Source organism: Cherax quadricarinatus, unplaced genomic scaffold (genome assembly GCF_038502225.1).
Source record: "Cherax quadricarinatus isolate ZL_2023a unplaced genomic scaffold, ASM3850222v1 Contig49, whole genome shotgun sequence".
In the NCBI taxonomy this organism is placed as follows: Eukaryota; Metazoa; Arthropoda; class Malacostraca; order Decapoda; family Parastacidae; genus Cherax; species Cherax quadricarinatus.
In genome coordinates, this window is record NW_027195075.1 from 27674 (window position 1) to 50468 (window position 22795).

At 39.5% G+C, this 22795-nt stretch overlaps 1 protein-coding gene across 1 annotated transcript in view; it reads left to right on the forward strand.

Moving 5' to 3' along the window:
• Positions 1-22795, forward strand: part of LOC128700457 (dynein axonemal heavy chain 12-like) — a gene marked incomplete at its 5' end in the record, with an annotated part of 447977 nt that overhangs the window by 24158 nt on the left and 401024 nt on the right. Inside the window, 2 exons of the mRNA XM_070079936.1 lie at positions 7095-7228; positions 10301-10576. Coding sequence (XP_069936037.1) covers positions 7095-7228; positions 10301-10576 — 410 coding nt within the window. The remainder of the gene's footprint in view (positions 1-7094; positions 7229-10300; positions 10577-22795) is intronic.

The window sequence follows — 22795 nt, forward strand, 5'->3', positions numbered from 1 at the left end:
ATTATCTGTCTCAGTGCTGGAGGCAACGATGTTGGCAGACGTAGGAGTGAGGACCTGATTAGCAGGTATAGGTCAGCAATAGAAATAATTAGAAGTAAGGGTGGGAACCCTCTCATATGTGGTATTTTGCCAAGGAGGGGAGTTGGAAATGAATGGTTGTCCAGGGCAATTGGTGTCAATTGCTGGCTGGACAAATACTGTAAGGAAAATGCGGTAACATTCATAGACAACTGGGACCTCTTCTATGGCAGAAATGACATGTATGCTAGGGACGGGATTCACTTATCTAGGTGTGGGGTGGGAGCACTGGCAACTGCAGTGGAGGGAGCAGTTAGGACTTTAAACTAGGAATAGTTAGTGGTATGGGTTTTGGCAGGAAAACAGTGAAGTCCCAGTGTAGTAATATTACGAGTTCTAGGGGAACTAGTAATAATAAGAACGAGATAGATATTGAAAAGCCAGGGACCTTGGGTGATAAGGACAGTAATAGGTTTAGTAGAAAAATAGAAATGAGCAGGAAGGGTAAAGAGAAAGGAGAGTCTTTCAATGTTTATTATGCTAATTGCCGTAGTGCTAGGAATAAGATGGACGAGTTGAGATTAGTTGCTAGTGTAGGTAACATTGATGTATTTGCCTTAACTGAGACGTGGTTTAATTCAAAAAGTCGGGACATGCCTGCGGAATGTCATATTCAGGGTTTTAAATTGTTCCAAGAAGATAGAAGTATTGGGAGGGGGGGTGGGGTGGCATTGTATGTCCGAGATCGCTTGAACTGTTGCATAAAAACGGGTATTAAGTCTGAAGTAACACATACAGAGTCTGTTTGGATAGAATTTTCAGAGGGGCATGAAAAACTGATTTTAGGAGTGATATACCGTCCCCCAAACTTAGATAGGGACCAAGGGAAACTACTATGGGAGGAAATTGTTAAGGCCACAAGGCACGATAATGTAGTAATTCTAGGAGACTTTAACTTTAGTCATGTTGATTGGAATTTCTTGACTGGGAATTTAGAATCATACGAGTTCTTAGAAGTATTTCAGGATTGTTTTTTGAAGCAGTTTGTGACAGAACCTACAAGGGGAAATAGCCTGCTTGACTTAGTTATGTCAAACAATGAATCCCTTGTTAATAATTTAGAAATTTCAGAGGAACTGGGTGCTAGCGACCACAAATCAATTACATTTAGCATTGAATGGAAGTACGATAGTAGCAATAATTCAGTAGCAGTCCCAGATTTTCGCTTAGCAGATTACGATGGGCTTAGAGAACACTTATCATCTGTTGACTGGGGTAACGAAGAGAGCTATCAATATGACAGTTTTCTGAACACTATACATGCTGCTCAAGGAGCGTTTATCCCATATAAAGAAATTAGATCAAATAGAAATGACCCAAAATGGATGAATAATAGGCTCAAGTATCTACTAGGGCATAAGAAAGGAATTTATAGGCGTATCAAAAGAGGTGAGGGTCATCTTATGAATCAGTATATTGACATTAAGAGGGACATTAAAAAGGGGATAAGAAAAGCTAAAAGGGACTATGAAATTAAAGTTGCTAGGGATTCTAAAACTAACCCAAAAAGTTTTTTCCAGGTCTATAGAACAAAAGTTAGAGATAAGATAGGTCCCCTTAAAAATAACTATGGGCACCTTACTGACAAAGAGAATGAAATGTGCTTGATTTTAAATAATTATTTTCTCTCAGTTTTTACACAGGAAGACACTAACAATATTCCAGTAATTAATTTTTACAGTGGGCTAGAAGAAGATAAATTATGTAACATCACAGTCACGAGTGAGATGGTTGTGAAGCAGATAGACAGACTGAAGCAAAATAAGTCGCCGGGTCCTGATGAGGTTTTTTCAAGGGTTCTTAAGGAATGCAAAATGGAACTCTGTGAACCATTAACTAATATTTTTAATTTATCTCTTCAAACAGGTGTAGTGTCTGATATGTGGAAGATGGCTAATGTAATTCCTATTTTTAAAACAGGGGACAAGTCGTTACCGTCAAATTATCGCCCAATAAGCCTGACCTCAATTGTAGGCAAATTACTAGAGTCAATTATAGCTGAGATTATAAGAAGCCATCTCGATAAGCATAGCTTGATTAATGATACTCAGCATGGATTCACAAGAGGCCGGTCTTGTCTAACTAATTTATTAACTTTCTTCAGTAAAGCTTTTGAGGCTGTTGACCACAATAAAGAATTTGATATTATTTACTTAGATTTTAGTAAGGCTTTTGATAGAGTTCCGCACCATAGACTGTTAAAGAAAGTGGCAGCTCATGGCATTGGGGGAAAAGTGCTCTCGTGGATCGAGTCATGGCTCACTGACAGGAAGCAGAGAGTGTCCATAAATGGGGTTAAGTCCGAGTGGGGATCTGTAACAAGTGGCGTTCCACAGGGATCAGTCTTGGGCCCGTTGTTGTTTATAATATATATCAATGATCTTGATGAGGGAATTACTAGTGATATGAGCAAATTCGCCGATGACACAAAGATAGGTAGGATAATTGATTCAAACGTAGATGTTATGGAACTTCAGGAGGATTTAAACAAACTCCATTCTTGGTCAGAAAAGTGGCAGATGCAGTTCAATGTAGATAAATGCAAGGTTCTGAAGCTTGGGAGTGCCCATAATCCTAGTACTTATAAGTTAAATGATGTAGAACTTAGCCATACAGATTGCGAAAAGGACTTGGGGGTTATGGTGAGCAGCAACCTTAAACCAAGACAGCAATGCCTAAGCGTACGTAATAAGGCAAATAGATTACTGGGATTTATATCAAGAAGTGTAAGCAACAGAAGTCCAGAGGTCATACTGCAGCTTTATACATCATTAGTAAGGCCTCACCTAGATTATGCAGCTCAGTTCTGGTCTCCGTATTACAAAATGGACATAAATTCGTTAGAAAATATTCAGCGTAGGATGACTAAATTAATACATAGCATTAGAAATCTTCCTTATGAAGAAAGATTGAAGACTCTTAAGTTACATTCACTTGTTAGACGAAGAATGAGGGGAGACCTGATCGAAGTGTATAAGTGGAAGATAGGTATTAATAAAGGGGATATTAATAAGGTCTTGAGGATGTCTCTCCAAGAGAGAACCCGCAGTAATGGATTTAAATTAGATAAGTTTAGATTTAGAAAGGACATAGGAAAGTATTGGTTTGGAAATAGGGTAGTTGATGAGTGGAACAGTCTACCTAGTTGGGTTATTGAGGCTGGGACTTTGGGTAGTTTCAAATCTAGGTTGGATAAGTACATGAGTGGGAGGGGTTGGATTTGAGTGGGACTTTCACATCAGAGCTTATTTCTTGGGTGGCATTGAAAATTGGGCAAATGTTTTGTTAGTGGGATGAATTGTAAAGGACCTGCCTAGTATGGGCCAGCAGGCCTCCTGCAGTGTTCCTCCTTTCTTATGTTCTTATGTTCTTATGATATCAAAGTTCCCAGCACATGCTACCAAACGTAGTTCATTAATTTTATTTCTTGCACTTCGACTGTTAGCATAAAAAACCATCATATGTTTTTTCTTCTGCACATTTTTCCTATTCATCTTTGTTTTTACACAATTTCTGAAATTATCATTACCCAGAGTTACTCCATGACAGTTACTATTAAGAATCTTAATATCAGAGCATAAGTCAATATATCCATACTCATTATTTATCATTTCTAAACCCATACCTCTAACTAATCCTAGTTTAAAGTCCTAACAACCTCCTCAACTGAGTTAGCAAGAAAACCCACACCTGCCCTGGATAAGTGAACCCCATCCCTGGCATACATGTCATTTCGGCCATAGAAGTTGTCCCAGTTATCAATGAATGGTACTGCATTATCCTTACAGGGACGTTTCTGAGTCTAACCCTTCCATCATGTCGTTCACATATACTAAAAATAGCACTGGTCCTAGGACCGACCCCTGTGGAACCCCGCTCGTCACAAGTGTCCACTGTGATACCTCATCACGTACCATGACTCGTTGTTGCCTCCCTGTCAGGTATTCTCTGATCCATTGCAGTGCCCTTCCTGTTATATGCACCTGATCCTCTAGCTTCTACACTAATCTCTTGTGAGGAACTGTGTCAAAGGCCTTCTTGCAATCCAAGAAAATTTAATCAACCCCCAACCCTCTCATTTTTTACATCTGTTACCATGTCATAAAACTCCAGAAGGTTTGTGACACAGGATTTGCCTTCCATGAATCCATGCTGGTTATCATTTATAATCTTGTTCCATTCCAGGTGTTCCACCACTCTCCTCCTGATAATCTTCTCTATGACTTTGCATGCTATACACGTTAGAGACACTGGTCTGAAGTTTAGTGCCTCGTTTCTGTCTCCTTTCTTAAAAATGGGGACTACATTGCCGTCTTCCGTATCTCAGGTAGTTGCCCAGTTTCAAGGGATGTATTGAAGATTGTGGTTAGTGGCCCACACAGTGTCTCTGCTCCTTCTCTATGGACCCACGGGGAGATGTTGTCTGATCCCATCGCCTTTGAGGTATCAAGGTCACTTAGCAGCTTCTGCGCCTCCTCCTCTATTGTTTGTATGTCATCCAACACTTGTTGGTATATTCCCTGTTTATGTTCCCCTCTGTGCTGTCTTCCCATAGCCCTTCATGTCTCTACTGTATATACTTCCTTAAATCTCCTGTTTAACTCCTCACATACCTCCTGATCGTTTCTTGTGAGTTCCCCACCTTCTGTCCTCAGCCTGATCACCTAGTCTTTGACTGTTATATCCCTTCTGATGTGGCTGCACAACAGTTTCAGGACAGACTTGACTTTCGATGCTGTGTTATTTTTATACTTTTGCTGAGCCTCCCTCCTTACCTGTGCATACTCATTCCTGGATCTGCGACTAATCTCCCTATTTTCATGTGTTCTATGCCTTTTGTACTTTTTCCATTCTCTATTGCACTTAGTTTTTGCCTCCTTACACCGTCGGCTTGTTCTGGTCTTCCCATTATTTCTGTTGCCCTTGGGAACAAACCTTTCCTCTGCCTCCTTGCATTTTGTTGTTACGTAGTCCATCATTTTGTTTACTGACTTTCCTACCAGTTCTGTGTCTCACAGAACCTCCTGCAGGAAGTTCCTCAAACCTAAGTAGTTCCCTCTTTTATAGTCTGGCTTTTCCCATTCAACTCATGTCACCCTCTCCACTTGTAACTCTACTACGTATTCAAAGCACAGATCCACATGGTCACTAGCTCCTAGGGGACTCTCATATGTGATGTCCTCAATGTCTGAACTGCCCAGGGTGAACACAAGGTTCAGTCTTACTGGTTTGTCCTCCCCTCTCACTCTGGTAGTGTCCTTAACATGTTAATGCATGAGGTTTTCAAGTACCACATCCATCATCTTGGCTCTCCATGTTTCGGGACTCCTGTGTGGCTCCAGGTTTTCCAATCAATCTCCCTGTGGTTGAAATCGCTCATAACCAGTAACTTTGCTCTGCTCGAGTGAGCTCTTCTTGCCACCTCAGCCAGTGTGTCCACCATTGCTCTGTTGCTCTCTTCATATTCCTCTCTTGACTTCCTGCAGGTCTGTGTTTGTGTGTGTGTGTGTGTGTGTGTGTGTGTGTGTGTGTGTGTGTGTGTGTGTGTGTGTGTGTGTGTGTGTGTGTGTGTGTGTGAGGGGAAAACATGGAGGAGGAAAATTAAGAGAGAATAAAGAGGATAATGTAAAGGAGACAACAGGGATGATATGTTTTCTGCTATTAATTTAGAAATCGTTTAAAATCTACGAAAATTATTTTGTATCGAATACAGTATAAACTTATATAATGCATACGTAAATAAAGAAATATTACCTGGAGAGAGACCTGGAGAGAGTTCCGGGGGAACATAGACAACAGGTGGAAAGAAACACGTCCAATGTTTCTACTCTGGCTGGGAATCGAACCCAGGCCCTCACCGTGTGAAGCGAGAGAAAATATAAGAATATAAAGCGGAAGTGCGAGCACACGGGTCCAGATGTACCTGTGCTCCTTGGCGGAGGTAGTGCGAGCACACGGGTCCAGATGTACCTGTGCTCCTTGGCGGAGGTAGTGCGAGCACACGGGTCCAGATGTACCTGTGCTCCTTGGCGGAGGTAGTGCGAGCACACGGGTCCAGATGTACCTGTGCTCCTTGGCGGAGGTAGTGCGAGCACACGGGTCCAGATGTACCTGTGCTCCTTGGCGGAGGAAGTGCGAGCACACGGGTCCAGATGTACCTGTGCTCCTTGGCGGAGGTAGTGCGAGCACACGGGTCCAGATGTACCTGTGCTCCTTGGCGGAGGTAGTGCGAGCACACGGGTCCAAATGTACCTGTGCTCCTTGGCGGAGGTAGTGCGAGCACACGGGTCCAAATGTACCTGTGCTCCTTGGCGGAGGTAGTGCGAGCACACGGGTCCAAATGTACCTGTGCTCCTTGGCGGAGGTAGTGCGAGCACACGGGTCCAAATGTACTTGTGCTCCTTGGCGGAGGTAGTGCGAGCACACGGGTCCAGATGTACCTGTGCTCCTTGGCGGAGGTACAAGAAACTAGTGATGGTACAGGGTAATAAAGAGGTAGTAGCTCTGCTGTAAGTCACGCAGCGTTAATCTTTACTACTCTACTTTGTTGTCTTTGTTAAATTGTGTATTTAGAAAATGAACTGATATGGTGTTTTAGGTAAATAATTTCTTTAATGAATGTTGAAAGACGTTCAGTGAGTTGTTTACACTAAAAATAAATTGGTATAAAATTATATTCTATCCTAAGTAAATAACTCGGTGCCGTCCAGTCAGATATTTACATCTGTAATAAAGTAGTGAGAAATGATTACTTATCTTTTATGTAAATAACTGATTTACTGGACTGATTGATTCGTTACTGTGGACATTCCATCAATGTAAGTGGATTTTGTATCTTTTAAGTAAATAACTTATTTACAGGACTCTCTGGGGCCATTTAATAATGAAGTGTAAATATGTTTCAGTCGTTCAGGTAAATAATTTATTTGCTTGTCTGTTTGATCCCATTCCAACAGACCTCTAGTGAAATATTGTAAATTGATTTTATGTGCTTAAAGTAAATAACTGATTTACAGGACTGTTTGGTGCCATATGACGAGTTATTTACACTGGTAATGAAGTGGCGTAAATATGAGAAATATTGGATGGATGGTGACTTCACTAGTCTAGACCCGGACTTTATTGATGGTGAGACCGAGGAGTTGGCCAGGTAGGATGTGTTTTATTTTTAAAGTCACTTGTGAGAGTCACCTATAACTTAGTGGTAGAATTTTCTGCTAGCAATTAAAAAACCTTGGTTGTATTATCTAGCACCTGTTGCCCCGGTTCATGAAGCAGTCAGTACCTACGTTGATGTTAGATGACCGTTGTGGGTGGCATCCTGGGAAGGGTGAGAAGCAGGGACAAGTCTCTTAATATCTTTGTCCCTATTTACAAAGGAATAAATAGGTACACAGAAGTTAGTGGAGTGGAGTGGATGGTACCTTGGGAAAGATTCTGAAGATCTCAGTGGAATAAGCCACACAGCTTATTTTTCGTGGATTATCCATGTTATTATCCCTCCTACCTGGAGTTTACCTGGAGAGAGTTCCGGGGGTCAACGCCCCCGCAGCCCGGTCTGTGACCAGGCCTCCTGGTGGATCAGAGCCTGATCAACCAGGCTGTTGCTGCTGGCTGCACGCAAACCAACGTACGAGCCACAGCCCGGCTGATCCGGAACTGACTTTAGGTGCTTGTCCAGTGCCAGCTTGAAGACTGCCAGGGGTCTGTTGGTAATCCCCCTTATGTGTGCTGGGAGGCAGTTGAACAGTCTCGGGCCCCTGACACTTATTGTATGGTCTCTTAACGTGCTAGTGACACCCCTGCTTTTCATTGGGGGGATGGTGCATCGTCTGCCAAGTCTTTTGCTTTCGTAGTGAGTGATTTTCGTGTGCAAGTTCGGTACTAGTCCCTCTAGGATTTTCCAGGTGTATATAATCATGTATCTCTCCCTCCTGCGTTCCAGGGAATACAGGTTTAGAAACCTCAAGCGCTCCCAGTAATTGAGGTGTTTTATCTCCGTTATGCGCGCCGTGAAAGTTCTCTGTACATTTTCTAGGTCGGCAATTTCACCTGCCTTGAAAGGTGCTGTTAGAGTGCAGCAATATTCCAGCCTAGATAGAACAAGTGACCTGAAGAGTGTCATCATGGGCTTGGCCTCCCTAGTTTTGAAGGTTCTCATTATCCATCCTGTCATTTTTCTAGCAGATGCGATTGATACAATGTTATGGTCCTTGAAGGTGAGATCCTCCGACATAATCACTCCCAGGTCCGAAAAAAATCTTCATTAAGACAGCTGGTTATATCAGAGAGGGAGATGATCAACTTATTACTGCCTAACAAACAGATTTTTCACCATACTGTTCACACACCTGTACTACACAGCCTAACAAGACAAAAATTATAAAAAATATTGTCCCCAAAAAAAAAATATCATGGTTATTTTCCTCTGAGGTTAGAAGTCCCTAAAACAGTGACATTCATTCACCATCACTCATGCACTATCTTGCCAGCAGTGAATAAGTGACTGACGACCTCAGTTCAAATGACATTAACAAGACATTCACATATAACTCTGAATTAGAGATTATTATATGAAGTAAAATCTTGATTTACTGGGCCTCAAAATATGGACCTTGGAAATATGGGACAAGAAACACTGGGTGAGATATATCAGAAACAATGGACAAAGTTAATTGTCAGAACAATAGTCCATTATTGTTTCAATGTCAGCAAAACAATCTCATCTCTATCCCAAACAAGTGAAATTATAACTCACCATCCTATTAATCAATAATATTGATGGAATACGATAATTAATTGTTAAAATTGGACCTTTATTTTTAAAATTTATTGCTATAATTGTTAGGTATGTATAATGTTAATTTACTGAAGCAGCTGGTGTTGTGCTATTTAATTTTGCAAATTAACTTAAATCCTAATTTATATAGACAATAACAATTTGTTTTTATTTAACTGTAGATCATTGATTTTCCAGAGTCCTGTGGCTGGAAGGGTGTGCCAGGTTATATTAAAAACACTGGATTATTTTCCAGAGTCCTGTGGCTGGAAGGGTGTGCCAGGTTATATTAAAAACACTGGATTATTTTCCAGAGTCCTGTGGCTGGAAGGGTGTGCCAGGTTATATTAAAAACACTGGATTATTTTCCAGAGTCCTGTGGCTGGAAGGGTGTGCCAGGTTATATTAAAAACACTGGATTATTTTCCAGAGTCCTGTGGCTGGAAGGGTGTGCCAGGTTATATTAAAAACACTGGATTATTTTCCAGAGTCCTGTGGCTGGAAGGGTGTGCCAGATTATATTAAAAACACTGGATTATTTTCCAGAGACCTGTGGCTGGAAGGGTGTGCCAGGTTATATTAAAAACACTGGATTATTTTCCAGAGACCTGTGGCTGGAAGGGTGTGCCAGGTTATATTAAAAACACTGGATTATTTTCCAGAGTCCTGTGGCTGGAAGGTTGTGCCAGGTTATATTAAAAACACTGGATTATTTTCCAGAGTCCTGTGGCTGGAAGGGTGTGCCAGGTTATATTAAAACCACTGGATTATTTTCCAGAGTCCTGTGGCTGGAAGGGTGTGCCAGGTTATATTAAAAACACTGGATTATTTTCCAGAGACCTGTGGCTGGAAGGGTATGCCAGGTTATATTAGGAAAAAACTGGATGCCTGCATAACATTTAAGTATTATTTATGTAGATGCCTGATTAAATACAGCCATAATGTAGTGAATGATGGTGTAGACTGGCAGGTAGTTAAAAAGGTACTATGATTCAAGAGGAAACCTTAATTACAACGTCCTCTAGTGAACCTTATAATGTCCAATCTTGGACGAAACATCGTAATAAAGGTATTGTTGCTGAGGTATTATCTTTCTCGCTACAAGTGGATAATATTGGGAGTCGAGTAACTAAGTGTTAGATTATCAACAATAAGCTGATAACCCTTGATTTAAAGAACCTCAATTTAAAGGACTTCAGAAATACGAAACAAATTTTACTGTACCAGTTGGTTAGGAAACAACAGACAAAGTCTGTGAGTTAAAGAATTAAGTGTTACCATCACGAAGAAATAATAATTTCTTTACCACCACATTCTTATTATTTGACACTTGAGCTTCTAATTGCTTGTTAATGTTAGGGTTTGCATATTACATTCAAAATATTTGTGATGAATGTAATTTGAGAATTACTGAAGCACTGACACTGTACTTTTCTTCTTCAGGGAACTGTTCCGACTTCGTAAAACTTTCAAGATGAAGTTCAAACAGCAAGCTCTCGAAGGCGACCCACGCAAAGCCAGGATGAACCTAGACGACCCTAATCCAGATAACTTACCAGGACCCTTGCGGGTGTGTGCCCTTGCTCTCACACAGATTAAAATCTTCAAGGAACATTTGCCCTTAGTATCTGTTCTGTGTAATAAAGGACTACGACCACGACACTGGCAAAATCTGAACAAGGCTGCAGGGTTTGATATTACGCCTAATGCAGGAACCAGGTAAACTTCTTGTCTAATATAATAACGGTGTTTAAATTACTTGAGGGATAGTTACACACACAAATTCATGGGATTTTTTTTTCACTTAATTCGAGGAATTCATAATTCACAAAATTCATGGGATTCATGACTTGGAGAGCATATAAATCTGTAGTGGAGGGAAGGCGGGGTGGGGGTCGGCCTAGGAAAGGTTGGAGGGAGAGGGTAAAGGGGGTTTTGTGTGCGAGGGGCTTGTACTTCCAGCAAGCATGAGTGAGCATGTTAGATAGGAATGGAGACAAATGCTTTTTAAGACTTGATGTGCTGTTGTAGAGTGAGCAAGGTAGCATTTATGAAGGGATTTATGGAAACTGGCAGGCCGGACTTGAGTCGTGGTGATGGGAAGTACAGTGCCTGCACTCTGACGGAGGGGTGTCAACCTTGCAGTTTTGTTATTGTAGTGAAAGCATAGTGTAGTGATAGTTCCTTGATGATGTATGACCGGTGTCAACATCGCCGCGGGCTCCATCTGTTTCGTGGATTATCGCGGTTTTTGTAGGTTCTAGAAGCATAAGTGCTGGAAAATCATCTGGTAAATAACAGCAACCTTTGTGCCAATAATAAGGAAAAAAGTTGTCCAGACTCCGAGTGGAGACAAGTGTACAGTGTGCAAATAAATAAATATTGTAAAAGATAGTGATAAAATAGTGTATAGATAAGATACCTCAATAAATGTGGTGAAATTAGGAGGAAATATTTTACCTGTGGTTTGAACTGGTGATGTAAACAGTTGTAAACAGTTGCCAGTAATTGCAAGTTTCTGCTACACAAGCCAATACGTTAAAAAAATTCTTACAATTTGCTAAGCTACCATATTTATAATCCAGTGATACCACTGAGTACGAATTTATGGAAATAAGAAAATCTAGAATTTTAACATTAAGATGTTACGGGGTCGCCAGTGAAACTTGTGGAAATAAGAGGAATAGAGTTGTGAAACTCAGTAATATTGTAGAGTTGGCAGAGATTGCAATATATACAACAGACAGCCAATTTCTCCAGCAAACTTTCTACCCTAGTCGCTATACCTTAGCTAATCAGAGATACCATAAAAATTAGTGTGGTGGAGTTAGGAACAAAGTGAGAAAAATTAAATACAGTGACACAGGAAGGATCATCTTAGGCTGTTTGTCATCAGTAAGAGTTGCTAGATGTCACCGGTTTCTCCAACATGCAAGTTATACTATTTGTATCAAACTGGACACGTATTACGTTGTTAAATAACATTTGAGTAGTCCTTTCATGAGCTAGTCCAAAATCACCGACTGGAGTTGCTCAAAAATAAGTAATCCCTGACCTGTTTCATTAAAAAAATAAGTGATCCAGTGACTGGATTCAAAAGCTGCTGGAGTTTCTAAGTACCCTTAACTCCCAACTGGATTCATTGAAAAATAAGTGATCTTATGACCAGATTCATAAGCTGACAGGGCTTTTAGGTGCCCTTGTCAAACACCCAAGCAACAGATATTGCTAGCAGCAGTAAGATTATTTCATACACATACAAATGGACAGATCTACACTTTCAAGAAGGTTATTAGTAGAATATACAGTATAACAACAATAAACTACATGAAACTCTGCTTAGTCTGCGCCCACAGCAACAAATGGGTTTCTATCTGGATTACGTGCAACTTCTGTGGGAAATGGTCCCATGCATCATGTGCAGACATTCGGGAATAGTCCACTAGAGATATTAAACCACGTAAGTGATTTTGGGCACATCCAAATGAGAACCAGCTGTGTGAAAAAATCATGTCTGCAGTACAAGAAGGAAACATCAAAACGGCCTTCATAGAAAACCTGAGATGGGAAAATAAAAGAATCGGGCCATATGGTGCTATTGCTCCTGGTACAGGTGTTCTGGAAGACAGTACCTGTAAGAAAAAGAAATTAAAGTTGGTAGCCAGAGGATGACAGCTTTAGTGCTGGGAAAAAGTTGTAGACAAGGACATGCAAACCCCAAAAGTTTCAAACTAGAAATAACACTGGAGATAGTAAACAAGGGGATGCCCAAAGGAATAGTAAAGATAAAATACCATAAAATACTGGAGAAGGCACCATTGTTAGTAAAAGTGCTGAAGATAGTAAGGAGACCGAGAAACATGCACCAGAATGTAGATATAAACCATTTCCTTGTTAAATTAAATAACTTAACCATTCTATAAATTTTACTGTTGAGTTTGAAGAAATAACTCATTGTCTTTTCTATATGTTTTAATTATTAAGGGTTATAATGACTTCAAAATTTAAAATTTACAGAAAGCCTACAAATAACTGTTCCTATGTACACTATTATTCTTCACATCAAGGTAGAGTTAAACTGTCGGTTTCCTGATCAATGTTTTTGAGAGCTTTAAGTATTTGTAGTCCAGAGTTCATAGATGACGAAATATAAAAAAATTCTGAAACAGCTAATGATCTGAAATACCCAAGAAAGATAATTGATAAATCTTTTAAAATTGCTAGAAATACTTTTTACAATCCAAAAAGGGACAACCAACCTTATTAAACTATAAATGTGTTGGTTCTCCCTTTCCATGAAATCTTGGTTGATATGCCTTCTCTTCTTAAGATTTTTAATGTCAAAGTTGTATTTAAAAATCTTGATACAGTAAAATAACTTTTGATAAAGAATTCCCCTAAAATGCTGATGGATGTGTCTATAAGATTCCAGGTAAAATTTGCAATAAAGTTTATAACGGTCAAACTGGTAAAAGTCTCGAACTAAGATTGAAACTACATAAATATAGCATTAGAACTGGACAAGATTCTAATACTCTATTTATTCTTGTGAGAAGTTTCAACCATCCAGTTGATTTTCAAAAGACTGAGAAAATTATACCAAGTAAATCCATGATCGACAGGAATATAATAGAATCATGTTTCATAAAAAGCAGTTTTGAAAATAATATGAATATTTCTTTTGCTTTATATAAATTCGATGTGCAGATGATAAAAAAGATGATTGCTGATGTTATGAATGAAAAGAAGTTGGATGTCCTGGCCCTAAGCGAAACAAAGCTGAAGAGAGTAAGAGAGTTTCAGTGGGGAGAAATATATAGGATTAAGTCAGGAGTATCTGAGAGAGTTAGAGCTAAGGAAGGAGTAGCAATAATGTTGAAGGACCAGTTATGGAAGGAGAAGAGGGAATATAAATGTGTAAATTCAAGGATTATGTGGATTAAAATAAGGGTCGGATGTGAAAAGTGGGTCATAATAAGCGTGTATGCACCTGGAGAAGAGAGGAATGTAGAAGAGACAGATTTTGGGAGATGTTAAGCGAATGTATAGGAACCTTTGAACCAATTGAGAGAGTAATTGTGGTAGAGGACCTAAATGCTAAAGTAGGAGAAACATTTAGAGAGGGTGTGGTAGGTAAGTTTGGGGTGCCAGGTGTAAATGATAATGGGAGCCCTTTGATTGAACTTTGTATAGAAAGGGGTTTAGTTATAAGTAATACGTATTTTAAGAAAAAGAAGATAAATAAGTATACAAGATATGATGTAGGGCGTAATGACAGTAGTTTGTTGGAATATGTATTGGTAGATAAAAGACTGTTGAGTAGACTTCAGGATGTACATGTTTATAGAGGGGCCACAGATATATCAGATCACTTTCTAGCTGTAGCTACAGTGAGAGTAAATGGTAGATGGGATACAAGGAAAATAGAAGCAGCAAGTAAGAGACAGGTGAAGGCGTATAAACTAAAAGAGGAGGCAGTTAGGGTAAGATATAAACAACTACTGGATGATAGATGGGCTAGTGAGAGTATAGGCAATGAGGTCGAAGATGTGTGGGGCAGATTTAAAAATGTAGTGTTAGAGTGTTCAACAGAAGTTTGTGGTTACAGGAAAGTGGGTGCGGGAGGAAAGAAGAGCAATTGGTGGAAGGATGATGTAAAGAAAGTAGTAAGGGAAAAAAAGTTAGCATATGACAGGGTTTTACAAAGTAGAAGTGATGCAAGGAGGGAAGAGTATATGGAGAGAAAAAGAGAGGTTAAGAGGTTAAGTGGTGAACCAATGTAAATAGAGAGCAAATGGGTGAGATGTTATCAACAAATTTTGTTGAAAATAAGAAAAAAATTTTGGAGTGAGATTAATAAGTTAAGGAAGCCTAGAGAACAAAAGGATTTGACAGTTAAAAATAAGAACATAAGAACATAATAAAGAAGGAACACTGCAACAGGCCTACTGACCCATGCAGAGCAGGTCCATGTCCCCCCCCCAGATTAGCCCAATGACCCACCCCCACCGGATTAGCCCAATGACCCACCCAGTCTGGTCACCTCCACTCAAGGATGGAGCACGGCACCAGACCCAGCAGCACAAGCTAGTCAGGTCCAACTCACACCCACCCACACCCACTCATGTATTTATCTAACCTATTTTTAAAACTACACAACGTTTTAGCCTGAATAACTGTACTCGGGAGTTTGTTCCACTCATCCACAACTCTATAACCAAACCAGTGCTTTCCTATATCCTTCCTGAATCTGAATTTTTCCAACTTGAAACTATTGCTGCGAGTCCTGTCTTGGCTGGAAATTTTCAGCACACTATTTACATCCCCATTATTTATGCCTGTTTTCCATTTATACACCTCGATCATATCCCCCCTAATTCTATGCCTAGTTTATCCTCATAGGGAAGATTTCTGATACATGGGATCATCTTTGTCATCCTCTTCTGTACGTTTTCCAGAGCATTTATATCCATTCTGTAATACGGTGACCAGAACTGAGCAGCACAGTCTAAATGAGGCCTAACCAAGGATATATAGAGTTGAAGAACAAACTGGGGACTTCTATTATTTATGCTTCTAGATATGAAGATAGAATTCTGTTAGCTTTATTGCGAACACTAATGCACTGTTGTCTTGGTTTTAGATTACTGCTAACCAGAACTCCTAAATCCTTTTCGCAGTAGTATTAAGATCGACATTATTTAGTTTATATGTGGCATGGTTATTTAACTGTCCAACATTTAGAACTTCGCATTTGTCAATATTAAACTGCATCTGCCACTTCTCCGACCATTGTATCAGTCTATTCAAATCATCCTGGAGTGCTCTAGTGTCCTCATTAGAATGAGTTGGACGGCCTATTTTGGTGTCATCAGCAAATTTGCTTATGTCGCCATTTATTCCCTCATCTATGTAGTTTATGTAAATTGTGAACAACAACGGGCCCAACACTGGCCTCTGAGGAACACCGCTTGTGAACGTGCCCTTATTCTGATTTCTCCCCATTTATGCAAACTCTCTGCTGCCTATTTGTCAGCCATGCCTCTACCCAGGAAAATATTTCTCCTCCTATTTCTTGTGCCTTAAGTTTCCTCAGTAGCCTCTAATGTGGAACTCTATCGAAAGCCTTACTGAAGTCCATATACACAATATCATATTCATTACCATGATCTACCTCCTCAAACACCTTAGTGAAAAAGTTAGTAAATTCGTTAGACAGGAACGCCCCTTTGTAACCCCATGTTGAGATTCATTAATCAATCTGTGCATATCAAGATGGCTACGAATTGATTCGGCAATTATTGATTCCATAAATTTTCCCACAATGGAGGTAAGGCTTATTGGTCTATAGTTCGAAACCAAGGACCTGTCACCTGCCTTGTAAATAGGTATTACATTTGCCATTTTCCACTTTTCAGGCACTATGCTAGCCTGTAGTGATATGTTAAAAAGATTAGCGCTTGAGGTTCCTGAACCTGTATTCCCTGGAACGCAGGCGGGAGAGATACATGATTATATACACCTGGAAAATCCTAGAGGGACTAGTACCGAACTTGCACAAGAAAATCACTCACTACGAAAGCAAAAGACTTGGCAGACGATGCAACACCCCCCCCCCCCCCAATGAAAAGCAGGGGTGTCACTAGCACGTTAAGAGACCATACAATAAGTGTCAGGGGCCCGAGACTGTTCAACTGCCTCCCAGCATACATAAGGGGGATTACCAACAGACCCCTGGCAGTCTTCAAGCTGGCACTGGACAAGCACCTAAAGTCGGTTCCTGACCAGCCGGGCTGTGGCTCGTACGTTGGTTTGCGTGCAGCCAGCAGCAACAGCCTGGTTGATCAGGCTCTGATCCACCAGGAGGCCTGGTCACAGACCGGGCCGCGGGGGCGTTGACCCCCGGAACTCTCTCCATGTAAACTCCAGGTACTCCAGTTCCTCTTTACATACCTTTAACACCCTTGCAAACAGTTCATCAGGGCCTGGGGATTCGTTAGGTTAGTTTCTCTGTTTGTCTGAGGACCATGTCACTAGTTACTGCAATTGTACGTAGTTCATTATCCTGTTCTACGTAATCTATTATTTCAGGAATATCGCTAGTATTTTCCTGGGTGAAAACTGAGAGGAAGTAGGTATTGAGAATTTCACACATATCCTTATCACTGTCAGTGATCAGACCAGAGTTACTCTTAAGTGGGCCAGTCTTGTCCCTAATCTTACTTCTGTATACCTGAAAGAACCCTTTTGGGCTAGTTTTTGAATCCTTTGCGGCTTTAGCCTCATAATTCCTTTTTGCTTTTCTTATTCCTTTCTTTATTTCTCTCTTTAATTGAATATATTGATTTCTTAACTGCCCATCCCCTCTTTTGATATGCCTATATATGCCTCTCTTTTGACCAATGAGATGTTTTAATCTATTGTTCATCCATTTGGGATCATTTTTGTTAGATCTAATTTCCCTACTTGGAATAAAAGTTGTCTGGGCAGCTAGAACTATGCTCTGAAAAACGTCATATTGGCAACCAAGATCACCTACCTGACCCACAGTCAGGACATCGCAATTTAGTCCACCCAGGTAATTTTTCAGTCCCATGAAGTCGACCAAGCGAAAATCTGGGAGAGAGATTCGATTGCAGTTATCTGGGTAATTCCATGATATATTAAAACTAAGTGATTTGTGATCACTTTCCCCAGGCTCATCATTAACCTCAAGACTATTAACTAGTGAAACTTTGTTGGCAAGAACCAAGTCAAGCAGATTGTTTCCTCTATTTGGTTCTGTCACAACCTGTTCTAAAAATAAATCCTGCACCGTATCAAGAAAGTTACTAAACTCAAGATTTCCTGTCATATTGTTCCAATCAATTTGTCTAAAGTTAAAATCTCCCATTATCACAACATTTTCATATCTAGATGCCTTATGAATTTCGTCCCATAACAGCTTACTGCCCTCCCTATCAAGGTTTGGGGGCCTATAAATCACACCCAAAATTAATTTGTCACGTCCCTCGAGAAACTGTAGCCAAACAGAATCTGTGTTCGATGTTTCTAATCTTATATTATGTCTAAGACAGCAATTTAAATTTTCTCTGACTTACATCGCCACTCCACCACCCTTCCTGTTGACCCTATCAGTGTGGAATAGTTTATAACCCTTTATGCTGCATTCAGAAGGCATTTCTCTATATTTCAGGTTGAACCAGGTCTATGTAATTGGATTATTATCTATATTACCTGCACTTGCAAGTAATCTTAGCTCATCTATCTTATTTCTTAGACTCCTACTATTTGTATAGTAAACCTTAAGGGAGCTAGTCACTCGTTGCCCTCTACTATCTTTCCCTGAGGTATCCCGGTAACAACTACTGTTTTTAACCCTAATGCTGCAGCCTGACTGTTTCCCACAAACACCCATACCTCTATAATCTATCAGTTTAAATTCCTAGACAAGTCATCAATTACCCTCTCAATTGAATTGGCTAATGCAACCACTCCATCCCCAGACAGATGAACCCCATCCATTGCATACATATCAAGTTTCCCATAGAATTTATCCCAGTTATCAATGAATGGGATTGCAAGTTCCTTGCAGTACCTGTCTAGAGTTATTAAAAGGAGAGTTAGAGGCATCGGGAAGATGGAGGGAATATTTTGAGGAATTGTTAAATGCTGATGAAGATAGGGAAGCTGTGATTTCGTGTATAGGGTAAGGAGGAATAACATCTTGTAGGAGTGAGGAAGAGGCAGTTGTGAGTGTGGGGGAAGTTCGTGAGGCAGTAGGTAGAATGAAAGGGGTTAAGGCAGCTGGGATTGATGGGATGAAAATAGAGTTGTTAAAAAGCAGGTGGGGATATAGTTTTGGGTGGTTGGTGCTCTTATTTAATAAATGTATGGAAGAGGGTAAGGTACCTAGGGATTGGCAGAAAGCATGCATATTCCTTTGCATAAAGGCAAAGGGGATAAAAGAGAGTGCAAAAATTATAGGGGAATAAGTCTGTTGAGTATATCTGGTAAAGTGTATGGTAGAGTTATTATTAAAAGAATTAGGAGTAAGACGGAGAGTAGGATAGCAGATGAACAAGGAGGCTTTAGGAAAGGTAGGGGGTGTGTGGACCAGGTGCTTACAGTGAAACCTATAGGAAAACAGTATTTAGATGAAGGTAAAGAAGTTTTTTGTGACATTTATGGATTTGGAAAACACATATGACATGGTGGATAGAGGGCAATGCTGCAGATGCTGCAGATGAATGGTATAGGAGGTAGATTACTGAAAGCAGTGAAGAGTTTTTACGAGGATAGTGAGGCTCAGGTTAAAGTATGCATGAGAGAGGGAGACTACTTCCGGGTAAAAGTAGGCCATAGACAAGGATATGTGATGTCACTGTGGTTGTTCAATATATTTATAGATGGCATTGTAAGAGAAGTGAATGCTAGGGTCTTGGCAAGAGGTGTGAAGCTAAGAGATAAAGAATCAAACACAAAGTGGGAGTTGCCACAGTTGCTCTTTGCTGATGACACTGTGCTTTTGGGAGATTCTGAAGAGAAGTTGTAGAGGTTGGTGGATAAATTTGGTAGGGTATGTAAAAGAAGAAAATTAAAAGTGAATACAGGAAAGAGTAAGGTTAAGAGGATAACAAAACGATTAGGTGATGAAAGATTGGATATCAGATTGGAGGGAGAGAGTATGGAGGAAGTGAATGTATTCAGATATTTAGGAGTGGACGTGTCAGCGGATGGGTCTATGAAGGATGACCAGTTTTACATATTTGGCACGACATATATATATATGTCGTGCCGAATATGTAAAACTGGTCAATTAGCAAAAACTCATTTAAAATTAAGTCCTTTCTGAAATTTTCTCTTATACGTTTAAAGATATATTTTTTCATTAATGTTAATGTAAAAATTTTAAACTTTGCATCAAAAGAATCTTAGAAAACTTACCTAACCTTATTATAAAAAGAGCAATTTATTTTAGCCTAACCCAACTAAATATATTTTAGATAAGTTTACAATAATTTAATAATAAACAAACACAATGAAATATATATTTTTCGTTAGGTTCAGAATGATTTTGGCGAAATAACTGCATACACAAATTTTCACATGTTCTATATGGCAAGAAGAGCGTTGCTATTTAAGCCAAGATCGCAAGTTCTGCCTATTCGGCACGACATATATATATATAATATATACATATATATACATATATATATATATATATATATACACATATATATACATATATATATATATATACACATATATATACATATATATATATATATATATATATATATATATATATATATATAATATACATATATATACATATATATATATAATATATACATATATATACATATATATATAATATATACATATATATATACATATATATATATGTATATATATATATATATAATATATATATATATATATATATATATTGTGAAGGCTTACTCAGCCCTGTAACAACTTCAGACAGTATTACCAAAGCAGGCTCCTCCTCAGGAAAATTAATGAATAGAAAAAGAAATAATAACAGACAAACATAAACACTTTATTATATAGAAAATATAAAACACTTAAATATGAAATATTAATCCTACATTAAAGAAAATGAAAAACGAAAAATATAAATGATAACTGAATTCAATGCTAATATAAAACTTGGGTGTCTGGTGTTGGTGACACTTGTGTTGTTGAAATCGTAGCCGTTGCTGATGATGGGGGGGGGGGGCGCAGGTGTTGGTTACAACCCACTGGCTAGTTCTTCACAGTATAGCCTTGAGGTTTTACGATGCGAGAAATGTCCGGCCACTGGCAGGTCATGAGCCATTTTAAGAACAGTCTCTCTGCATTGACTTGGAACAACTAAGATGGAATAGTCTATCTCATCTGAATTTAATTTGAATACTGACTTGTACAAGATACCTTTTATATATTCAAATTTATATGAAAAGTTTTTCCTTTGGATAACTTGATTTTGTTTAGCGGCATTATGGCAATTCTGAAGAGAAGGGCAATTACGTTGTAAATTGACAGTAGGAGAAGCCTGGGCTTTGGTCTGAGCCCTAGTCAAGACATTTATGGTATCGGAGGTGATACCTTCACTTTCATCTAACAAGTGAACCGGTGATCCTACTTCCTCGCTTTCGAGAGTAGCATCACTGGTTTTTAATCCCACATGAATCTCGCGAGACATTGTCTCATCTGGACTTTCGAGGGGCTTCTCTGATTCTACAGGAAGAGGATCTGAAAAGCTTATGTCCATCTTTGGTGATGAAAGGTCAACCTCAGAAGGAAGAATGGCACCTTTTACATTACCTATTAGTATGGAGCAAGAAGTGATGGGAGCTAGTACGGCTTCAGACCAACCTGTGAACCATTTAGACCTAATGTAACAACGGATGGTAGGAAAAGTGTCTGTACGGCCCAAGTAGTCTGAAAGTATAGCAGAGGAATGAGTTTCTTTAAGGTTAGGGAACAGCTTATCAGAAATGACTATACATGTGCATCCAGTGTCTCGTAAAATGGTAGATACATTAAGTCCATTAACTGTTCCTGAACAGAAGGGTGCTTGGTCATTACAGTCTTTAAAACATCTTCCAACTTTTTGGACCTTCTTAGAAGGACAATCTGGACGTTTATGTCCCTTAACACCACACAAATGACAAACAGGAATAAAAGAAGTCATTTTACTTTCCACTAGAGGCTTTGATTTCTTAAGGTCTGATGAGCCCTTGCCCTTAGGGTTCGATCCCTTTAGGTCTTTATAGGAATTGTGAGCCTCAGCATACAGGTCAGCAGCCTCAGCAACTTCCTCAGCTTTAATCAGGTTACGTTCTCTGATGAATGTTCGTATCTGATGGGGAAGAGCTGTCAGGAACTGGTCAGCAACCATGAAGTCTCTAAGAGATTCATAACTGTGATCAATTTCTGAACTCTCTATCCAAAAGTCGAACAAACGAAAGAGTGTTACCTGTAACTGCTGAAAGTTCTGGCCAGGCTGTAAGAATTAGTGGTTTTTTGATATGCTTTAAGGATTGCCTTCTTCTGTAGGTTATAATTACATATGATATCCTGCGACAAAGTTGCATAGATATTCAAAGCGGTACCAGAAAATAACATTCCTAACCTGGTAGCCCAGGTGTCAGCAGGTCATTCACAGAGGGTAGCGGTATTTTCAAACCTGATAATGTATGAAGTTATGTCTTCCCCCTCTGTGAAGGGAGGTAAATTAGGTGTTGGAATATGTGTACTAGCTGCACGTTGTTCCATTACTCCTTCATCTAATTGCTGTTGAGAAAGTTAACTTTTTATTCTCTAATTCAAGGCGAGCTTGTTCGAGCTCGCGATCCTTTTCTCTCTCCCTTAACTCATATTCTCTGTTCTTTGCTCTTTCTTCAAGTTCCCTTAATTTAGCTTGTTCCTCACGTTCTCTAGTTCTTTCTTCACGATCAAGTCTATCACGCTCCTTTTTGTCATCTCTCTCTCTTTCTAACTGTCTTTCTTGGATTTCTCTCTTAATTCTCTCTCTCTCCTTTTTCTCCTGTCTTTCAAGGTTCTCTTTCTCCTTTTTATCCTCTCTTTCTCTTTCTAACTGTCTTTCATGATTCTTTCTCTCTATTCTTTCTCTCTCCTTATTCTCTTCTCTTTCGATTCTCTCTCTCTCTCTTTCAAGTCTTTCCTGGATCTTAGCAATAATGAAAGATTCTAAATTTTTCCCTGTTATACCTAACTTACTTCCAGCATTCATCCAAAACTGGTATTCCTACATGCTTGCAAGAATAACTTAAACTATCAGGGGAAATGAAACGGGTATTAAAGAAAATGGAGGGTTCTATTCCTGCTCCGCTCCTGCTTCAATTAAACAATATGTATTAATTAAAACGAAGGGTTCTATGCCGGCTCCGAGCAAACAGTAAGTAG